A 24,108-nucleotide genomic window follows, 5' to 3' on the forward strand; every position below is an offset into this window, starting at 1 on the left:
GCAGGTAGGGAGAGGTCAAACAAAGGTGAATATAACGGACGTTAATAATAAGGTATTAAAGGATAATAACGGATAAACTTTTTTTTCTTTTTAATTAATGGACGTTAGAAATCTATTCATCCGTTATATAATGTCTGTTAAATCAGTATAGAATTGAATATAACGGATGTTTTATAACAGATTTATGAACCATAGTGTGAAAGTAACCTAAGTTTTAATGTTCATTTTTCTAATCCGTCCATTCCTTCACATAAATGATAAGAATAGAATGAGAATAAGTGTTAATTTTAGCAGTGGAGACCAGAGTGTTGGGTCTGGTTATTAGTGGTGTGAGGTGGTAGTGCCAAATGGGCAAGTATCAAGTAGGTTGAAGTCTTCCTCGGCACTGAGTGAGCTGTATCCCCTCTGCACCTGCCCTGGTTGGTCACTTGCAACAGGCTTGTGAAGAAGAGGAAAGCCTGGAGATATGTGACTACATTCATTAGCGGACTGTGACAGATCTGTGTGACATTGTGACATTTTATTCTTGGCTGGAGCTGCTAATTATCCATATTTATAATTGCGTGTGCCACTTTCAAAGATTGCTCCAGACTTTAATAGCCATTTAACCCTTTCGCTTTCCTTAAGGGACTTGAAGTGCAATGTATGCGCCTATCATGAAATGGAACTTAGAAAATCATTATTTTCCATCTTTAGCTAAAAATGTTTAACCCATTGTTGGAGCGTTTATTCGTCACATTTGCATGCTTACTTGCAAAATGCTTCAATTGTTTTCTGTTTTAGTTAATGAATGAAATGTGCACATGATTTTGTACTATTGTAATATTTACTATTTGCGGCTAGCATCAGAGTATAGTACTTCTGCTTGGAGTTTGTAAATAGCTAAAGTACTGAATAAACAAAATCCTACCAGGAAATACAGATTACTCCAATGTCTAAAATGTATTTCTAGACTTCCCAACAATGATAGTCTGTAAATGGGGCATAAAATACTGGCTGTCGTGAAGCTATTAATGGAAGCTCAGCATTAATTTCACATTGTTGCGCTAAGAGTTAAGGGGTTGCTGTTTATGCAGTTCCCTAATATATTACGTAACATCTGTCTCTAACTTAAAGACGCACTCCAGGTGTCCCCCCCCCCCCCCATATACCATGCGCTTACCATCACTAGTAGAGCACCAATTTGTGCATTTACAAAGTGTGGTATGAATTTGTGCATTTTATTACTTTAAAGGGGTATCCCAGGAAAAACTTTTTTTTAGATATCAACTGGCTCCAGAAAGTAAAACAGATTTGTAAATGACTTCTATTAAAAAATCTTAATCCTTTCAATAATTATCAGCTGCTGAAGTTAAGTTGTTGTTTTCTGTCTGGCAACAGTGCTCTCTGCTGACATCTTTGCTTGTCTCAGGAACTGCACAGAGTAGAAGAGGTTTGCTATGGGGATTTGCTTCCAAACTGGGCAGTTCCCGAGACACGTGTCATCAGAGAGAACTTAGAAAAGAACAACTTCAATTCAGAAGCTCACAAGTACTGAAAGGATGAAGATTTTTTAATAGAAGTAATTTACAAATCAGTTTAACTTTCTGGAGCCAGTTGATATATAAAGTTTTTTCCTGGATAACCACTTTAATTTGGTCATGTGATCACCAGGACCACCCACAGAGAGTTACATGGCTTTATGTGCCAAAAGGCAGTCAGTCCTGATTAAGATGTCTTACTGTAAACTACAGGATAACATCCCCTCCCATCTGTATACCGCTACTATCTCTATGGAATTAGAATATATAGTAGAAAATATGTGCAAATCTTACTGCTTTTTTTTATATCCCAAACTATAAGGTGATAAGTTTGCTCAGCAGTGATCAGCTATAGTCTGTGGAAGAACAGGATAATGGGGCAAGGGAGTGGGGGGAGAGGTGTTGTGTTATCAAGACATTTAGAAAGCTTTTTAAATGGCTTTTTTCTCTTTTTGTGTGGTGTCCCGGTACCGTATTGCATACCGTACCTTGTATGGTGGTCCCTCGGAGTTACTGCGTTCAGGTAGGGTCCCCCAGGTGGGACATCCCCTAGTTGCCTCTCTTCTACTCTAATTCTATAATGTTTATATATGTACATATTTAATAATAATGTATATTTATTACAATGTATAGTATGCTTACCTTGTTAGCGTCGCAGGACCTTCGGTCATGTGACTCTGTTAATTCCTCTATGGTATGTTGGAGGACCTTTTGGAGGTCCTCGGGTCACATGCTACCCATAATTCTATGTGAAGGTGATTGACAGCAGTATTGGACCAATTAGCTCTAGTCCAGCCCCTGCCCATATAAGGGAGCTGTAGCCAATTATCGCTCTCTTGGGTTGCTGCTCTCGCGGATGCCGGACTAGCAGGACGGATCTGCGCAACTTTCAAAGACACGCTAGGCCAGAAAACCTAACGGCCTCAGCCTGAACTAAACCTTGAGTTCTAAACTAATCCCCGCTAAAGCTAGCGTGACTACTGGACCGCAACTAAATCCAGTGGAACAGCGCATATCAGTCTACGGACTCTAAAATGCTTAAAGGAGTACTCTAGTGCAGAGTATTCCTGCTCCGTCCTGCCCGGGCTGCAAAATAAATGAAAATGAACCATCACTCACCTCCCTGAGTTCCCGCGGAGCGCCACTACAGCTGATCGGTCCTCCGGTCCATCTCCTTCATACTTCCGGGTGTCACGAAGCGTCACATGGCGCTCAGCCTATCACCGGCCGCCGCGATGTTCTGCCTCGGCCGGCGATAGGCTGAGCGCCATGTGACGCTTCGTTACACCCTAAAGTATGAAGGAGATGGACCGGAGGACCGATCAGCTGTAGTGGCGCTCCGCGGGAACCCAGGGAGGTGAGTGATGGTTCATTTTTATTTATTTTGCAGCCCGGGCCGGACGAAGCAGGAATACTCTGCACTAAGGGTGGCGGTAGGACAAGCATTACAGAGGAGCCCTCACCCTGACGTCACGAATAGAAAGGGTTAACCAAACACCCTTTAGTCGCTGCACAGCTAGACCCCATATACCCTACTCCCCCAGGCAACACATTTGTCATACAAAATTACACACAATGGGTCTGTGCGACTTTTTGTGCGACAATTGCTTTAGGAACGCTTCATTGATTATTACCCATTTAGAGCACTTTGTGCAGTGGTCACTGATTTACTAAGTGCGACTTTTTGCAGAATGTCACAAAATTGTTGCACGATCCCAGAAATAGACGGTTTCTCAGGTCAATTCAGCCCTGCCCTACATTTTCTGTGCATTTTCACACAAAAGTCGCACGGCCGCACAAAATCTGTGCCTTTTTTAGAAGTTGCATCAGTGAAATTTATCAAAGTCTGTGTGCCGTTTGATAAATTTGGGGCACGTACGCAACTATCACCGCAATTTTTGTGTCTAAATGCTAAATTCTCCTGCAGCACCACCACAGGTGAAATGATGCATTACAATGCATTAATATCAATAGAGTGTATGTGTAATGGATGAAATTGTCAGGTCCTCTTTATGGCAGGTTTTTTCTTTCTCCTGCTATATTATAGAGATCCTAAATGAAGAACCTCATCTGATTAACCCCATGTGTTTCACTGCTTCCTAAGGCAGCTGCATCAGGAGTCTTGGGGAGCAGTGTATATGCATGGGGTTCATTCCCCCCTGGGCATCTTTAGGTTTTCTCTATGTATTATTTTCTCACATTGCTTTTTGGTTTCTTGTCCAGTGTTTATTTTTCCAGCACGTGCTTGCCCTTTATAGGAGTTCAAGGAAGGCACTTTTTAGTGCTGGGCCTTTTAGTTCCACCGCAGATTTTCCTAATATACATGTTTTATGTCATTATCGCTGTTTGGTTTTGTGAATTTTTCTTCTAGAGGTTAATGGGGGCGATTTATCCAAAACTATCCAAAATAAAATCCAACTCATCTTACAAAAAGAAAAGCCCTCTTCTAGGTACACTTACCTCATGTCAAATTCAAAAAGTCATGGATTTCAAATGCTATGACTTATCAAAAAAATAAAACGTTGCTATGTACTTAAGGCTTGATGAAGCTGCATCATTAAAGGGGTAATTCGGTCGAAAACAATTTTTTTCATATCAACTGGCTCCAGAAAGTAATAGATTTGTAAATTACTTCTATTAAAAAATCTTAATCCTTCCAGTACTTATTAGCTGCTGTATACTACAAGGGAAGTTGTATAGTTCTTTTCTGTCTGACCGCAGTGCTCTCTGCTGACACCTCTGTCCATGTCAGGAACTGTCCGGAGTAGGAGCAAATCCCCATAGCAAAACTCTCCTGCTTCGGACAGTTTCTGACATGGACAGAGGTGTCAGCATAGAGCGTGTCAAAGAAATCTCGCAAAGACCCCTGGAGCATACAGTAGCTGATAAGTACTGGAAGCATAAAGATATTTTTAATAGAAGTAATTTACAAATCTGTATGATTTTCTGGCACCAGTTGATTAGAATTTTTTTTTTCATTGGAGTACACCTATAAGGGAATAAGGATCAAAACTAAAAACCTCCAGCCATGTCAATATCTGTTGAACGCTATCTTTGATTTTAGCTTTTATATATAATGTTTTAGCCCTTGGTTGAGAATTTACTTCTTCTTTTTTTTTTTTTATCCTTTTTTTTTTTGTATCCCTACTATAGTATGTACTGTATAAATCACAGATATGTCATACTATACAATAACTGACTTTTTCAAAATCATTGGATTCATTTGCTCTGTCTATTAGAACAGTTTTTTTTTTGCTTAAAATAAAAACAGTTTAAAATAAAAAAGTACAAACCATGTGTAAATGGAAACGCCAATCTATTAGACATTAACCAAATGTTCGAGATTGTGAGTTTATACCTGTTTAATGTTCATGCAAATTCTTATTTTCTTCTATTGTTTATACAGAGATTCACATCCAACTATCCTTACCGATGTAATCTGGCAGACTTCAAAATAGATAAGAAGATAGGACGGGGGCAGTTCAGTGAAGTGTACAGAGCCAGCTGCCATCTGGACAGGAAGCCTGTGGCTCTGAAAAAAGTCCAGGTACGTTTTACTTAAAATGTAAACTTATATTTCATCTGCAAGTTCAGATACCCCTAGAAGGTCTAGTATTGCAGCTCAGCCTGATTGAAGTAAATGGATGTACACTAACATACACTGCTCAAAAAAATTAAGAGAATATTTAAACAACACAATGTAATTCCAAGTCAATGACACTTCTGCAAAATCACACTTTCCACTCAGGAAGCAACACTGATTGACAATCAATTACACATGTTGTTGTGCAAATGGAACAGACAACAGGTGGAAATCAAAGGCAATTAGCAAGCCACCCCCCAATAAAGGAGTGGTTCTGCAGGTGGTGACCACAGACCACTTCTCAGTTCCTATGCTTCCTGGCTGATGTTTTGGTCACTCTTGAATGCTGGTAGTGCTTTCACTCTAGTGATAGCATGAGACGGAGTCTACAACCTACACAAGTGGCTCAGGTAGTGCAGCTCATCCAGGATGGCACATCAATGCGAGCTGTGGCAAGAAGGTTTGCTCTGTCAGCGTAGTGTCCAGAGCATGGGGGTGCTACCAGGAGACAGGCCAGTACATCAGGAGACACGGAGGAGGCTGTAAGAGGCAACAATCCAGCAGCAACACCGCTACCTCCGCCTTTGTGTAAGGAGGAGCAGGAAGAGCACTGTCAGAGCCCTGCAAAATGACCTCCAGCAGGCCATAAATGTACATGTATCCACTCAAACGAGGGCCCGACGTCCACAGGTGGGGGTTGTGCTTGCAGCCCAACACCGTGCAGAACGATTGGCATTTGCCTGAGAACACCAAGATTGGAAAATTTGCCACTGGCACCCTGTGCTCTTCACAGATGAAAACATGTTTACTCTGAGTACATGTGACAGATGTGACAGAGCCTGGAGATGCCGTGGAGAACGTTCTGCTGCCTGCAACATCCTCCAGCATGGTGGTGGGTCAGTGATGGTGTAGGGTGGCATTTACCTACATTCCACCTCCACGGCTATAGGCCGTTTCTACACCATCTCCGCAGCAATCCTTGATCTGATGAAGGTCATGTTTGACCGAAACATTATCACTTGTATTGGATTGCGCATGAAATAAAACTCACATTTGCAATATCCGAATGCCAAGTCTTTTGTTCTGCATATTATCAGAACTGTTTATTATAATTTTTTTTTCACTTTGAGTGTGTTAGGGTCTTATCAAGTAATGATTCAAAAGTGTAAATTTTTGGTGGGCTTAATTTGCTATTACGAGGGTGTGTCTTTTTGATGCATGTGGTGGATGCATCTTCCAATTGTTTTGGCATTTATGAGGTATAAATTGTGTGACTCACTATAATATTATTATGATATATATAACATGTTGAACTATGAGGACACTATTTTATTGCGTGTTACCATATTTACAAGGATGCTCATGTTTTTTTAGACACGTGTGCCCCTTGATAGTAATATAAATATGAGATTCTTTAAGCTCTAGGTGATATGAGGTGATACATTTGTACTTGTTGTTTTTTTTTAAGTACTTTGTCTGGTCAATAATGTATTCGGTTATGTACAAGCAGATACTCATTGGTGGTATGGTAGGGCTAGAGTAACATATAATAAGACCATTTCCATTGTGGCCCCATTTCCGTCACTAATATAGGGCTCCTGTTTGCCACACATCCGGTCACAATGGTGCCCCACTTCCGGTCACATGATGCGCTCCACTGTCCCGCTTTCGGCTTTATACACGCAGCACATGGGTATCGACTGCGAGATCTAGGCGGCCGGGTCTAGTTTGTTTGGAGCTGCTGTGTCGGGTGGTATGAGGGCACGACGTCCACAATTGGGGGTTGTGCTTACAGACCAACACCATGCATGACTTTTGGCATTTGCCAGAGAGCACCAAGATTGGCATATTCACCATTGGCAGCTGTGCTCTTCACAGATGAAAGCAGGTTCACACTGAGCACATGTGACAGACATGACAGAGTCTGGAGACGCCGTGGAGAACATTCTGCTGCCTGCTACATCCTCCAGCATGACCGGTTTGGCGGTGGGTCAATAATGGTGTGGGGTGGCATTTCTTTGGGAGGCCGCACAGCCCTCCATGTGCTTGCCAGAGGTAGCCTGACTGCCATTAGGTACCGCGATGAGATCCACAGACCCCTAGTGAGACCATATGCTGGTGCGGTTGGCCCTGGGCTCCTCATAATGCAAGACAATGCTAGACCTCATGTGGCTGGAGTGTGTCAGCAGTTCCTGTAAGAGGAAGATATTGATTCTATGGACTGGCCCGCCCGTTCCCCAGACCTGAATCTGATTGAGCACATCTGGGACATCATGTCTCGCTCCATCCACCAACGCTTTAGTCCAGGTCTGGGAGGACATCCCTCTGGAGACCATCCGCCACCTCATCAGGAGCATGCCCAGTCATTGTAGGGAGGTCATACGGGCATGTGGAGGCCACACACACTACTGAGCCTCATTTTGACTTGTTTTAAGGACATTACAGCAAAGTTGGATCAGCCTGTAGTGTGGTTTTCCACTTTGATTTTGAGTGTGACTCCATATCCAGACCTCCATGGGTTGATAAATTTGATTTCAGTTGATAATTTTGATTTTGTTGTCAGCACATTCAACTATGTAAAGACAAAAGTATTTCATACGATTAGTTCATTCATTAAGATCTAGGATGTGTTATCTTGGTGTTCCCTTTATTTTTTTGAGCAGTGTATAAAAAAGCAGAACACCACATAGGACAGTATGTAGAAACAAGTAAAGTTTTAAGAGAAACAGATGAACATGTGCTCTCCAAAAGGGGTTGTGTGATGGACACCTGTATAGCTAGTTGAGTAATATTAGGGGTCAAAAGTCCAAAGTAAAGAAATGCAGGGAGTGTGATCCTGACTCACATCAATTTATGTTTAAAAAAGCTGCTGGAACCTGCATAAGTAGTTATGGGGGTTGTTCCCTGCTGCTGGTTTCTGCCTCTCAGATCCTAAGCGATGCGTCTCTTCCTCTTTTTGTAGTGGGAGACAAGTCACTCAGTGCTGGTGGGGTGGAGAGCAGCCGTCAGGACCTGCCCCAATGACTAGTACTGGGGTCCCGTTGCATTTTAAAAATCTGATTTCTTTGAAACGTCTTTTGAGCAAGCATAAACTACCCTTTTTGCCCTTTTAGACATCAAACCTCCCTTTCCTCATTAGGTTATGTTCACACTGAGGAATTGGCAATGAATTCTTGCTTAAAAATGATGCTGCGGAATTTCCTTTTTTTTTTTTTTTTACGCGCGGAATTACAGGAAGAAACTTTTTTTTTTTCTTTCTTTGCTTGCGGAAATTCCTCAGTTTGAACTGAGGAGAGGAAATACGGTTAAACTCTATTGGGTTTTTCACTGCTGACTGAATTGGAGAGGAATAAGCGAGCGGAATTACTCGCGTAAATTCCTCTGTGTGAACATACCCTTTAAGAGGTTATGCACAGATAGAAAGACAGAGCTGATTTCTTCCATAAACAGCACCTCCTCTGTTCTCAGGTTGTGGGGAATTGCAGCTCAGTTAAGAAAGAAGAGGATGATCCAGCGTTCAGGTAAAATCTCCAGCTTTATTGAAATCTTTAAAAGCAGAATTCACTCCATAGTGCACAGAACTAGGTCATCTGGACGTGTTTCAAGCGGATCACTGCTCTTTATCACAGACTCTGTCTGTCTGTCTGTGATAAACTTGTCCAGATGCCCTTGTTCTGTGCACTATGGGTTGAATTCTGCTTTTAAAGATTTCAGTACAGCTGGAGATTTTACCTGAACGCTGGATCATCCTCTTCTTTCTTGATTCTACACGTACCAAACCAGTACGGATCCGTGCGGAGAGGTGTTATGGGAGGTGAGCTAACTTCTCTCTTACGTTAAAGCTCAGTTCCATTAAGGTGACTGGAGCCAAGCTGTAATACCAAACTCAACCTGAAGACAAGTGGTGCTGTTTTTGAAAGTAATTACCCCTTTGTTTCTTACCTGGATAACCCCTTTAACTATGTGACCCACTCGGTTTGGCCCATGCCAGCTCATAACATTTATGAACAAATACCATGCTCATCTTGTTTCTTTTCTTTTGTACCCCACCCTTTAGTAAACAACTCTTCTATAGCCAAGGTCTATGGGGGAGATTTATCAAAACCTGTGCTGAGAAAAAATTGAACAGTTGCCCAAAGCAACCAATCAGATTGCTTCATTTATTTTTAACAAGACCGCTAAAGCTTAAAAGAAGCAATCATATTGTTTGCTATGGGCAATTGGTCAACTTTTCCAGCGCAGGTTTTAATAAATCTCCCCCTATGAGCACTGGTGCATGTAGAAGCATCTCTAACCTGCAGTACGAACCAATGAACTATGGCCCCAATGCACATACTTAGGTGTTCACGATACCAACCAACAAGCCTACATATTATGTGCATGCGACTGGGTCTTGTAGCTATAGCAACCTGCTATGGCTGTTCTTTTGGATGTTCTTCTGCATATTTTTACTTCTGGTTATCTTATGTTTTCACAAAGTTCCTTGTATGGTAGGATTTATTTTATTATTCCTCCTATCATATTTTCTTGGTCATTCCTGTTTTAGTCCTTTTAAAATCCTTCTGTGTGACGAGATAACAATTTGTGACACTTATAATATTTATCTACAGGCTAGAACAATACCATATAAATAGACCATGGATTTAAAGGCTATTTCCGTAGTGATCCATAGTCATTAGTGACCTATAAGTGAACTTATGTACAAACAAGCTTACGTGTTAAAGGTATTCTCACATAGTTTTTCTAGGTATGTTTTATTACAGTATCAAAGTAATGTGAATCCAATAGAAAAACCCTAGATGGTATCAAAGCCATATGGTTATTCAAGAGTCCCATAGTCTTGTACATGTGCTGTAGAATGGCTCCATGTGCTTAGAAGGTTATAAGTTGCCATCATTTTTTTTTTTTATGTGCTTTAGGCCTCAAGGTCATCTGGAATAATTTTGCTAGTCTATAGTATACCAATGTAGGAACTCTGTAGAAAGGGTTCCTGCCACTATTTATGTCAGGCCTTAAACTGCTGGCCTTTGACTGTTGGTCCTTATTTAGATGGTCATAGTACAGCTACTTTTTAACCTGCATCTTACGTCAGCAAAGCTCAGATGCACATATTGTCCTTGCACATATTGTGGACTAAAGTTTCATTACTGTAGAAGCAGTCTGCAAAAGGTCTATCAGAAATTACATTAATAGGGATTATTGTAGTTTGTAGTTACAGTATCTGTAGAATTACTATAGGTAGAAATTTTGATATTAGTGTAGGTTTATTTATAGGTAGCGAAACATTTGTCTTTTTATGTATAGTAAGCAGGAATGGTTTTATGAATAATGGTAATGGAGAAAGGCAGGGATAGAATTCCACTGATGCCACAATGCAATACAAACAAATTGGGCTCATTTTTGCCCTTCCCAATAACCTTGGTTCAACTGCTAATCCCCAATGAGGAGTTTACAAGCTGTTTTCACCTCTTAGTTATTCATATAAATTCAGTCACATTTACCAGCAGTATGCAGATGGCTTTTAAACCAGATCTGCCCTCACCTTTTAAAAAAGTAGACTTGAAACGTTAAAATAGATTTAAAAGGAGCCGTAGAAATTTTATAAAGTGAGGATGCCTTTACAAAAAGCAGTGCTCGAAAGTAATGCTTCTGACAAATCATTTAAGAAACTAATACTTTTTATGAGTTTGATTACTTTTGTCAAAATTTTGTTTTTTTTGGTATAAAATTATAAAATAAAACAACAAAGATCATCAGCTCAACGTAATACCTGTGCATAGATCCGGTAGGATCCAATTAAAACGTTAAAGGGGTATTCCAGGATTTTTTTATTTATTTGACAGGGGCTGTACAGTGTCTGTACCTGTGTGTGATGGGTTTTCTTACAATTCTTATGTGATTTTCATCCCAGTATTTATTTTTAACAGCATACAAAATTACTGTTGTCTCAGATTTTTCCCAGGTTGCAATGCGGCCGAGACCTGACTCACTAGTCAGCTGATGACAGGGAGCCTGTCTGCTTCAATGAGTGGAGGGATCGCTTGGTGGGAGAGAGATCAATCTGCAACTAATGCAAGAGCTGTAGGCACCCTGATTGAAAACCACAGGTCTTTTGAATGGATGCAGCTCATTCATGTTTCAATGGGTGGGGTGGCTGATATGTGGGAGGGAGGAAAATTTTACTGTGGGATTTGTAGTCAAAAAAAGAAAAGTCAAACAGGAAATACCAGTTCACAAAAAGCTAGCAACAGTGTTATGGTAATCTCACAACATAGCCATTTAGCTCCAAGACAAGCGCAGATCCTTCCTAAGCATGTCCATTACTGTCTGCCAGGTACGTACTAAAATCACCTTATGGTGGCGAACCCCTTTAACTTCATCCAATCCATTAAAAAATGCTTGTCATGGTAAGGAGCTGGAGCAAGTAAAGCTTTATGCATATGAGTAAGGGGGTAACACCGAAGTGTGTAAAGCTCTGCTTGCTTCTATGCATAAAGCTATGCTTTGCTACTATGGCATTGCATCACAATTGCTATTTATGTGGCATTTTTCTTTACCTGAAGCCAGGAGTGGATTCATAAGGAATGGGAAATAATGATTTATATTAGGGCTTGTTCACGCTGCCGTTGTGCTCCAGTAAAGGGAGCTCCATCGCTGAGTACGTCGGAAGGATGGTAGTTGAACGGAGAAAAAAACAAATAGTGCGTGTCCTTTTTTTTCTCAACTCAACTCCTGTAAAATACAGGACATGCGAAGGACCCTATTGACGTCAATAGTATCTGTTGGGACCCGGCAGTGGCGATTGTGCTCTGACCTGTTCTGGGTCCATTCGGTGCAAAAAAAAAAAAAAGCCAGAATGGGTCAGAGCCCTTCAGTATGAATTTAGTCTTTCTCCTTCCAGATATATTCATTTCTGGCTTTGGTTCAAACAAAATCAATAAACAACCAAAAAAAATAAAATACAGTGATCCCTCAACTTACAATGGTCTCAACATACAATAGTTTCAACATACAATGGCCTTTTCTGGACCATTGTAACTTGAAACCAGACTCAACATACAATGCTACAGACAGTCCAGATCTGTGACACGTGTCAATGGCTGGAAGAACCGACCAATCAGAATGGAAATTTACACCTGTACTACTAAAGTGCATGCACTGACTGTCTGGTAGCGCCTCCCTACAATACAGGGAGGTACTACATGTTCTGTATTACTCTTTACCTGTGCCATGGTTAGCTGCTCCTTTTGACACAGGTAAGGGCGACTCCATTTTGCGTGTACTGTACAGGACCCTGAAGAAGCTCCTGTCCTCTATATAGACCAGTCTTTCCTAACCAGGGTGCCTCCAGCTGTTGCAAAATTACAACTCCCAGCATGCCTGGACAGCCTTTGGCTGTCCAGGCATGCTGGGAGTTGTAGTTTTGCAACAGCTGGAGGCATCCTGGATGGAAAACACTGACATAGACAGTGATTACAGTTCCCGGCAGATCTTTCTTACTTTTATATGTAAGGATTTGCTTTAGGCTGGGTTCACACTACGATTTGTAACTACGGTTCCCGTATACGGCTGGGAGGGGGTGGGGCTTAATCGCCGCACCCGCACTCATCCGTATTCGGGAACCGTATTTAATGCATGTCTATGAGCCGACCGGATTGAACTGCAGCCTCTGGTCGGCTGCGTTTTCGGCCGTATGCGGTTTCCCGACCGCAGGCATAAACATGGTCGACCGCGTTTTTGCCTACGGCCGTGATTAAGCTCCGCCCCCTCCTCCCAGCCGTATACGGGAACCGTAGTTACAAATCGTAGTGTGAACCCAGCCTTATCTGTATTAGTTATCTACTTATTTCTATTTAATTCTCACTTTTTCCTATTTTTGGATGACATTTTGGCGGCTTCAGAACCAATTACCAGGTTTCCATAGAGTTATGGTCTCAACATACAATGGTTTCAACATACAATGGTCGTCCTGGAAGCGATTAATATCGTAACTTGAGGGACCACTGTAATCTCAAATACATTGAATGTGTGATTCCAGTAGGCTGCAGTAAAGGTGGGGGGCACAGTTTAGAATTACAGAAAATCTCATGCCTGTAAAAAAATGTTATGCAACCAATTTCCATATTTTTGACTTGCTTTGAATAGCAGATTTCTTTTCATCGTTGAACTTGGTGTTTGATACTTGATTCAGAAGAACCACCTTGTCTGTCTTTTACAGATATTTGAAATGATGGATGCCAAAGCCAGGCAAGACTGCATTAAAGAAATTGACCTCCTAAAGGTAAAAGTGATATATCCTTATTTTTATCTATATATTTTTAGTATGTATAGTTTTTTTTTTTGTATCTCATCTAAATCTGCAGAATAATACGAATATAGGGGGAGATTTATCAAAACCTGTCCAGAGGAAAAGTTGCTGAGTTGCCCATAGCAACCAATCAGCTTTCTCCTTTCATTTTGGAAAAGGCCTCTGAAAAAGGAAAGAAGCGATCTGATTGGTTGCTATGGGCAACTCAGCAACTTTTCCTCTGGACAGGTTTTGATAAATCTCCCCCATAGTGGGTATTCCTCATACATTTTAATTCTCCTTTTTTTTCTCTGTTTCAGTCATTTCCAGTTAATACATTTTACAGTAGTGTCTTTAGAAAGGCTGGGCAAGCCATTTTTTTATTTATTTTTTTCGCTTTTCTGCAGGGAAACCCCTGTGGCAACTGACCTGTAATGTTTGTGCTGGCATGTTTTCCCTGAAGCGGCATAGCAGGGAATCAGCCAATCTATAGACAAGCAATAGAGCTGTTTACTACAGCTATGTTCTGACCCGGCACAGAGCCTCAGCTAAAGGGCGAGATCATACAAAAGATTTAAAGCAAGCAAATAAAATAAAAAAATACACAACAGACACGTAATTCTAAAATTCATTAGTCAAGCAGGTGAATATTTCAGTGGTGACTAAACAACCAAAAATACATGGACAAACTGCAAGCCAAATCTGCCAACAATACTTTATGCTGAGTGATTATTATTATTATTTTTTTTTTTGAGTGCCCTTAGTTACAAGGTGTTGTACATATGATAACGGGATAAAATACATATGCAAGTACCAATGAACATAAAATGGTTAAAGACTGATATAGAGGGCCACAGGGCACTGCCTCAGAGGACTTGCAATCTACAATGTTTATAGGTAGGTACCGTATATACTCGAGTATAAGCCGACCCCCCGACCCCCCCCCCCCTCGGCTTATACTCGAGTGAACTCTCCGCCCTCAGTGGTCTTCAACCTGCGGACCGCCAGATGTTTCAAAACTACAACTCCCAGCATGCCCGGACAGCCATCGGCTGTCCGGGCATGCTGGGAGTTGTAGTTTTGAAACATCTTGAGGTCCGCAGGTTGAAGACAACTGTTCTGACATTGACAGGCGGTGATGATGAAGGGGGGGGGGGGGGGATGATGACAGGTGGTGATGATGGAGGGGGTGTGGGATGATGGGAGGGGGATGATGACAGGCGGTGATGATGGAGGGGGTGTGGGATGATGGGAGGGGGATGATGACAGGCGGTGATGATGGAGGGGGTGTGGGATGATGGCAGGGTAATGATGACAGGCGGTGATGATGAAGGGGGGTGTGGGATGATGACAGGGTAATGATGACAGGCGGTGATGATGAAGGGGGGGTGTGGGATGATGACAGGGGGTAGATGAGGGGGGGATGATGACAGGGTAATGATGAAGTGGGGATGATGACAGGTGGTGATGATGAAGGGGGGATGATGACAGGGTAATGATGAAGGGGGGGATGATGACAGGGTAATGATGATGAAGGGGGGATGGTGACAGGGTGATGATGATGAGGGTGTTAATGACGGGGGTCTGGATGATGACGGGGGGATGATGACAGGGTAATGATGACAGGCGGTGATGATGAATGGGGGGTGGGGATGATGACAGGGGGATGATTACAGGCGATGATGATGAAGGGGGGTGTGGGATGATGACAGGGTAATGATGACAGGCGGTGATGATGAAGGGGGGGTGTGGGATGATGACAGGGGGATGATGAAGGGGGGGATGATGACAGGGTAATGATGAAGTGGGGATGATGACAGGTGGTGATGATGACAGGGTGATGATGATGAGGGTGTTAATGACAGGGGTCTGGATGATGACAGGGGGGGGGATGATGTATTTCCCACCCTAGGCTTATAGTCAAGTCAATAACTTTTCCTGGGTTTTTGGGGTGAAATTAGGGGCCTCGGCTTGTATTGGGGTCGGCTTATACTCGAGTATATACGGTATGTATATAAATACTGTACAGTATCTGCAATGCAGAGATCATATTGAGATAATGCAAAATCCTATAACCTTGGCCAAGATCTTTTGCTGGGATGTCGCAAACATTTTTTCTTCGGCTTGTGACTTTGGTATGACCGTAAGGGGTTAATTTATCACTACTTACTCAAGTCTTGCTCTTACCCACCACTGAGGTTGTAAATTGAGCATGAATCACACCCCAATACAGACCACACACAACAGCAACAAAACTCACTGCCACCTGTGGATTAGGTAGAGCAGTTTGCCAATCAGGGTGCCTCCAGCTGTTGCAAAACTACAGCTCCCAGCATACCCGGACAGCCTTAGGCTGTCCGGGTATGCTGGAAGTTGTAGTTTGGCAACACACTAGTTGGGAAACATTTATTTTGAGCATTAAAATACCAAAGTACAATAGGAGTTGACACAATACATGCTACATAAATATAAAATAAAAGGGACAAATAATAGAAAGACCTAAAAACGTACAATACTTAAGAGTCAGTAGAACAAGGGATGAGCAACTCAGACTCTGATCTGACCCCTACAATGTTTACTACTACTTATTGTCCAAGTCTTACTTTTACACCCTTGGCCCTTGGTTCAGGTTACCAGATCATTAGATAGATGTCAGTCACTGCTATAAAACATGTTCCACTACATCCAGACCTACGATACAACTCCCAAACCTTTTTTTTTTTTCCTATACAAAAAAATCAACCCAATTACGTACAGTTATATATTATATGCTGGTGAATGGCTTTTTCCTTGGGCTTGCAAGGAATTCTGTAAAAGGGATGGTTCATCGAAGCATATCCATGAGCACACCCCGGCACATAACAGCTGTATTTAATCCTTTAACATTGTCAGCCATAATCTGTGTACTCATAACAGACCCCAAGAAAGGGCCTGAGAACTTAAAGGGGTACTCTGGTGGAAAACATTTTTATTTATTTATTTTAAATCAACTGGTGCCAGAAAGTTAAACATATTTGTAAATGACTTCTATTAAAAAATCTTTACCCTTCCAGTACTTTTTAGCAGCTGTATGCTACAGAGGAAATTCTTTTCTTTTTGAATTTCTTTTTTGTCTTGTCCACAGTGCTCTCTGCTGACACCTGATGCCCGTATCAGGAACTGTCCTGAGTAGGAGAAAATCCCCATGGCAAACCTATGCTGCTCTGGACAGTTCCTGACACGGACAGAGGTGTCAGCAGAGAGCACTGCGGACAAGACAAAAAAGAAATAAAAAAAGAAAAGAATTTCCTCTGGAAGGGTAATAGAAGTCCTTTACAAATCTGTTTAACTTTCTGGCACCAGTTGCCACGCCCCCTCCCATAGACTTGCATTAAGGGGCGGGGCGTGATGTCACAATCTCACATCACCGTGTTTGGGAGCCGAAGCTTCCAGCGTTTCCGGAAGCCGCAACAAGTGGGTCCTGAAGCTGAGATCCCGGGGGTCCCCAACGGCGGGACCCCCGCGATCTAGCATCTTATCCCCTATCCTTTGGATAGGGAATAAGATGTCTAGGGGCGGAGTACCCCTTTAAGGAGAAAAGTTGAGTTACTTTGAGTGCAGTTCAGTACTAGTGTGCAAATCACACTACCAAGATTCTTAGCATTGCTTATGAGCCTGGTTCTGTCTAGTTTTCATTATGCAATGCCCTTTAGGTAAAAATACTACTCTTCTCATACCCGGCGTACTGACATATTGTCATAGGCATGTCCAGTATTTTTAACTCTCATGACTCGGGAGAAATACAGGCGTGCTCTATGTGCATTTGTAAGTTCCAGCCATTTTAAGATATATTTGACATAACAGGATGGAATTTCCCAAATCTTCCTAATATTTTATAGGCAATAATCTCTCAGAAAGACATTTAGTGGCCTGTGGGCATTGCTTTGCTGAATATATATATTTTTGAAACATTTCACACTTGAAAATTTGCAAGTATGCTCAAAGCCAGGATCCCTGCGGAGTGAAAAAATGCCGTTTAAACACTCAAATCACAGCATCAAACAGCTCAAAATCTGGTGAGTCAGTCTGAGCAGTCACATTGCGTTGCGAATGAGCAGCGAGTGTATCTGTTTTACTGCCTGTAGGGCATTCCTTTCTAATGTGTACGCATTTATAAATTATGTCTGATACAAACCCTGTACGCACAGAAGTCAGCTTACAAGCAGCTCAACAAATCAAAAGTAACAATAATGTAAGTTTTAAGTAGGTTCCCGAGAAACCATTTAATGCAATACAAGGTCAGCATTTTGTGGGCATATGGAGCAGGTGGAGGGCCCCTTGTCTACTGCTTTAACACATAATAGTCCAAGGTTACAAGCTATATAATGGGAGAGGGAAACAGCTTTGGTTTGTCTGTCAGCGTCCCCAGTTAGTGCTTTAAAAGAAAAATAACTTGTCAAAGTGAAGTGTTTAGTTGTCCTTCTGTTAAGAGACAAATCCCACCTTGGAGTTTTTCTTTTCTTTTTCTTAACGTAAATTACAAAAACTAAAAAAACATACGGTAAGTGTGAAGTATATGTTGCCTATAGGTAAATGCATTCTACTTTATTGCACATAGTTACATGCATGTTCAGGATATGAAGTGTCTGGCTGTTGTATTATTCAATGCATACGATAAGTGGGAATAATACGGATTTGATCTTTTTTTTTTATACATTGTGGTTCCATTTGCATTCTGTTACACTTATTTTAATTTTATTGTCTACATAGAAAAATAAAGCGCCGGCCAGGATGTTCCACACTAAAAATAAAACAAACCAATGTGTTTAATATCATGATGTAACCTTTAAGGATAAATATTCTGTGGGCAACTCCTTGTACCTGTCGTTGGCAAGAACTTTTTATATAATGTAGATAATACCACTATAAGTATATTTGCATGTATATTTGTAATATACTTATCATAAACCAAAAAAGAAATCCAAATTGACACCTAAAGTAATAAATGGCCATATTTTAGCTACATAGGGGGGCATTTACTAATCTTTTACTATGTAGTCTGGTTTTTACCCTGTTTTTTTCTACTTCATTTTTGACTATGTGCGACAAATTTACTAAATTGTTGCACGGCATTAATAAATTTGGCGCACATAGGCAAAAGTGGGAAATTTACTTCATGTAGTAGAAAAAATAGTCTGTTCCTTTTTCCTGCTGTCTGAATAGGTTTGGCTGCTGGTTTCCTTCTGGATCTTTTGTTTTTGAGTTTTTTTTTTTAGCTTTTTCACCACATCTAAATAATTCAATAACTACAGTGGTCCCTCAAGTTACAATATTAATTGGTTCCAGGAAAACCATTGTAAGTTGAAACCATTGTATGTTGAGACCATAACTCTATGGAAACAGGGTAATTGGTTCTAAAGGCACCAAAATGTCATCCAAAAATAGGAAAAAGTGACAAAGAAAAATAAGTAGATAACTGATATAGATAAAGCAAATCCTTACATATAAAAGTAATAAAGATCTGCTGGGAGCTGTAAATCACTGTCTATGTCAGTGTTTCCCAAGCAGGGAGCCTCCAGCTGTTGCAAAACTATAACTCCCAGCATGCCTGGACAGCCAAAGGCTGTCCGGGCATGCTGGGAGTTGTAGTTTTGCAAAAAATGGGGCCACCCTGCTTGGCAAACACTGGTCTATGTAGAGGACAGGAGCTTCTTCAGGGGTCCTGTACAGTACAGGCAATGTCCAAAACAAGTAATGGAGTTGCCCTCACCTGGTGTCCAAAAGAGCAGCTAACCCTGATACAGGTAAAGTGTACAGAACATGTAATACCAGTCAGTGCATACACTTCAGTAATACAGGGGTTTTACCAGTGAATGCCCATTTTGATTGGTTGGTTCTTCCAGCCATTGACACGTTTTACAGATCTGGACTGTCTGTAGCATTGTATGTTGAGTCTGGTTTCAACTTACGATGGTCCAGAAAAGACCATTGTATGTTGAAACTATTGTATGTTGAGGCCATTGTAAGTTGAGGGATCACTGTAAATTGTAGTCATGGCTCAGAAGTGGTAAACAGCGTTTAGTGTGTGTGTGTGTGTGTGTGTGTGTGTGTTTATTACATTTTTTTAACACAGTTTTTTTCTCCCTAAATGTACTTACACTTTTTTTTTTTTTGGTTACTTCTTCTACAGATCTGTGTATCCTGTGGACTCCTTCGGATTCGGTGGACTACTTCGATGACCAGCGTTTTTCTTTGCTTGATGTTAATAAAATGGTTAACGAGGGCTTGTGGGGGAGTGTTTTTTGTAATAAATTTTTTTTAAAACCTGTTGTGTTTTATTTTTATTTTACTTTACTAGACAGGCTTAGTAGTGGAAGCTGTCTTATAGACTGAGTCCATTACTAAGCCGGGCTTAGCGTTAGCCACAAAAACAGCTAGCGCTAACCCCCAATTATTACCCCGGTACCCAACACACAGGGGTGCCGGGAAGAGCCGGTACCAACAGGCCCGGAGCGTCAAAAATGGCGCTCCTGGGCCTAGGCGGTAACAGGCTGGCGTTATTTAGGTTGGGGAGGGCCAGTAACAATGGTCCTCGCCCACCCTGGTAACGTCAGGCTGTTACTGTTTGGTTGGTATTTGGTTGAGAATAAAAATAGGGGGACCCTATGCGTTTTTTAAATATATTTAATTATTTATTTAAAAAAAAAAACGCATAGGGTCCCCCCTATTTTCATTCTCAGCCAAATACCAACCAAACAGTAACAGCCTGACGTTCCCAGGGTGGGCGAGGACCATTGTTACTGGCCCTCCCCAGCCTAAATAACGCCAGCCTGTTACCGCCTAGGCCCAGGAGCGCCATTTTTGACGCTCCAGGCCTGTTGGTACCGGCTCTTCCCGGCACCCCTGTGGCGTTGGGTACCGGGGTAATAATAGGGGGTTAGCGCTAGCTGTTTTTGTGGCTAGCGCTAAGCCCAGGTTAGTAATGGACTCTGTCTATAAGACAGCTTCCACTACTAAGCCTGTCTAGTAAAGTAAGAAAAAAACACAACAGGTTTTAAAAAATTTTTATTACAAAAAACACTCCCCCACAAGCCCTCGTTAACCATTTTATTAAAATCAAACAAAGAAAAACGCTGGTCATCGAAGTAGTCCACCGAATCCGAAGGAGTCCACAGGATAAACGGATCTGAAATGAGAAGAAAACAAAAAAAATGGGTTAGTACATTTATTATCACCTGCTCACACATCTCCCGCCCCGCACGACTACAACTGCCAGCATGCCCTTACAGTAAGGACATGCTGGGAGTTGTAGTTGTGTGGTGCAGGAGATGTGTGAGCAGGTGATAATAAATGTGACAAGCTTGTCCCCTGCCCCCAGCTGCAGGACTACAACTCCCAGCATGCCCTTACAGTAAGGTGGGGCGGAGGCCGGGCACAGTGTTTCCCAACCTGGGACTTGTAGTTTTGCAACATCTGGAGGCACCCTGGTTGGGAAACACTGTTTTAGGCCAGTGTTTCCCAACCAGGGTGCCTCCAGATGTTGCAAAACTACAAGCCCCAGCATGCCTGGACAGTCAAAGGCTGTCTAGGCATGCTGGGAGTTGTAGTTTTGCAACATCTGGAGGCAACCTGGCTGGGAAACACTGGCCTAAAACAGTGTTTCCCAACCAGGGTGCCTCCAGATGTTGCAAAACTACAAGTCCCAGCATGCCTGGACAGTCAAAGGCTGTCTAGGCATGCTGGGAGTTGTAGTTTTGCAACATCTGGAGGCAACCTGGCTGGGAAACACTGGCCTAAAACAGTGTTTCCCAACCAGGGTGCCTCCAGATGTTGCAAAACTACAAGTCCCAGCATGCCTGGACAGTCAAAGGCTGTCTAGGCATGCTGGGAGTTGTAGTTTTGCAACATCTGGAGGCAACCTGGCTGGGAAACACTGGCCTAAAACAGTGTTTCCCAACCAGGGTGCCTCCAGATGTTGCAAAACTACAAGCCCCAGCATGCCTGGACAGTCAAAGGCTGTCTAGGCATGCTGGGAGTTGTAGTTTTGCAACATCTGGAGGCAACCTGGCTGGGAAACACTGGAATAAAACAGTGTTTCCCAACCAAGGTGCCTCCAGATGTTGCAAAACTACAAGTCCCAGCATGCCTGGACAGTCAAAGGCTGTCCAGGCATGCTGGGAGTTGTAGTCTTGCAACAACTGGAGGCACCCTGGTTGGGAAGCCTGCGCAACTTACCGGCTTCCGTAGGATCCAGCGCTGCACGACACTGCCGCGCGACGATCTCCGACAGCGATCGTCGCTGGAGCCTCGGAAGGGTAAGTGAACCTCTTCGCCGGTCCCCTTCAGCTGTTTAGTTTTGCAACAGCTGGAGGACTACAGTTTACAGACCACAAACCAGGGTCTGCAAACTGTGGCCCTCCAGCTGTTGCAAAACTACAACTCCCAGCATGCCTGGACAGCCAATGGCTGTCCAGGCATGCTGGGAGTTGTAGTCTTGCAACATCTGGAGGCACCCTGGTTGGGAAACACTGTTTTAGGCCAGTGTTTCCCAACAAGGGTGCCTCCAGCTGTTGCAAAACTACAACTCCCAGCATGCCCGGACAGCCAATGGCTGTCCAGGCATGCTGGGAGTTGTAGTCTTGCAACATCTGGAGGCACCCTGGTTGGGAAACACAGTTTTAGGCCAGTGTTTCCCAACAAGGGTGCCACCAGCTGTTGCAAAACTACAACTCCCAGCATGCCCGGACAGCCAATGGCTGTCCAGGCATGCTGGGAGTTGTAGTCTTGCAACATCTGGAGGCACCCTGGTTGGGAAACACTGTTTTAGGCCAGTGTTTCCCAGCAAGGGTGCCTCCAGCTGTTGCAAAACTACAACTCCCAGCATGCCCGGACAGCCAAAGGGTGTCCAGGCATGCTGGAAGTTGTAGTCTTGCAACATTTGGAGGCACCCTGGTTGGGAAGCTTGCGCAACTTACCGGCTTCCGTAGGATCCAGCGCTGCACGACACTGCCGCGCGACGATCTCCGTCAGCGATCGTCGCTGGAGCCTCGGAAGGGTAAGTGAACTTCTTCGCCGGTCCCCTTCAGCTGTTTAGTTTTGCAACAGCTGGAGGACTACAGTTTACAGACCACACACCAGTGGTCTGCAAACTGTGGCCCTCCAGCTGTTGCAAAACTACAACACCCAGCATGCCCTGACAGCCAAAGCCTATGGCTCTCAGGGCAGGAGCCCGGGCTGACATTACAGTGCAGCCGCCCGGGCTCCTCATACGGTCTCCCCGCTACCCCCCTTGTCTCCCGCCCGGGCTCCTCATACGGCCTCCCCGCTACCCCCCCCCCCCTTGTCTCCCGCCCGCGCCGCTCAGCTCCCGCTGCTACAAGACTACAACTCCCAGCGTGTCCTCACTGTAAGGCCATGCTGGGACTTGTAGTCTTGCAACAGTAGACAGATGGGAGTTGTGTGGCGCTGGCAGGTGAGAGGGGGGGATGTAAATCACTGTAGTGTCCCGGTAGCGCAGTGAGGGTAGCGGGGAGAAAGTATGTCGGAGCCCGGGCGGCAGCAGCTTTTCCTGCTCCATGTTGGAGCTGGAGTAAATTTAGTCAATTTTTATGGCCGTTGCGACAGTTTATTGCGCAACTGCGACTGTCTCAGTTAATAAATTCCTGACCACTGCAAGTAAAAACTGAAAACTTGCGTAAATTAAGCGGGAAAAAAAAAATTGACTTTCTAGCTCTTGCTAGGGAAAGTCGCACAATTTATAGGGTAGGCGCAATTGCGACAATTTTGCGCCAAAAATAGTCAGAAAAAAATGACTAAACCCCTTAGTAAATGCCCCCCATGGTGTCTATAATGATCCTTCATTTAAAATGGAAAACTCATATCACAATATAACAACAGAAGAAAAAAAGGAGTTTACACAATGCCACTTGAATAAAATGTAACTTTTATTATAATTGTATTAAATATAAACCAACTGGATACTAAAAATTGGAGGACCTCAGAGCATAGGCCGAGCAACTATACAGGGAGCATAACACACCACAGATATTTGGGAGCACTGACAATCTCAAAATGAACTAAGTAAAATGTCACTCCTGTGCATGGAGAATACCTTACCTACCCCTCCTCAACATAAAGTGCAAACTGCTACCTATCATGGAGGCGTATGGTATTCTATAATAAGAAAGTGCCTGGCTAGACATACATCTTAGCAATAAAGTGCATAGTATTGTCAACAATCTCTGTATAAAGGATTTAAAGTGCTAATGTCTCACCCATTTGTGTGCTGCTCCACCGTCCCCAACGCCGTTTCGTAACCTTTCTCAATGGAGCAACGGCCTGTGGTGCCCAGAGCCCTGCTTGTCCTCGGTGCCCAGAGCCCTGCTTGTCCTCGGTGCCCAGAGCCCTGCTTGTCCCTGGTGCCCAGAGCCCTGCTTGTCCCTGGTGCCCAGAGCCCTGCTTGTCCCTGGTGCCCAGAGCCCTGCTTGTCCCCGGTGCCCAGAGCCCTGCTTGTCCCCGGTGCCCAGAGCCCTGCTTGTCCCCGGTGCCCAGAGCCCTGCTTGTCCCCGGTGCCCAGAGCCCTGCTTGTCCCCGGTGCCCAGAGCCCTGCTTGTCCCCGGTGCCCAGAGCCCTGCTTGTCCCCGGTGCCCAGAGCCCTGCTTGTCCACCCACACTTCCTGTATTTGGTCTCTGCACAGAGACACAGCTGTAGGAACAAGACAGGATGTTTTATTTTCTCT

At 43.2% G+C, this 24,108-nt stretch overlaps 1 protein-coding gene across 4 annotated transcripts in view; it reads left to right on the forward strand.

Moving 5' to 3' along the window:
- LOC130344234 (serine/threonine-protein kinase Nek6-like) overlaps window positions 1-24,108 on the forward strand; it is a 211,918-nt gene that overhangs the window by 129,473 nt on the left and 58,337 nt on the right. For all 4 annotated transcript variants that reach the window (XM_056554405.1, XM_056554403.1, XM_056554406.1 and 1 more), the window contains 2 exons: window positions 4,927-5,067; window positions 13,322-13,384. In XM_056554405.1, coding sequence (XP_056410380.1) covers window positions 4,927-5,067; window positions 13,322-13,384 — 204 coding nt within the window. The remainder of the gene's footprint in view (window positions 1-4,926; window positions 5,068-13,321; window positions 13,385-24,108) is intronic.

The sequence above is a fragment of the Hyla sarda genome, unplaced genomic scaffold, assembly GCF_029499605.1.
Source record: "Hyla sarda isolate aHylSar1 unplaced genomic scaffold, aHylSar1.hap1 scaffold_71, whole genome shotgun sequence".
NCBI classification, from domain to species: domain Eukaryota; kingdom Metazoa; phylum Chordata; class Amphibia; order Anura; family Hylidae; genus Hyla; species Hyla sarda.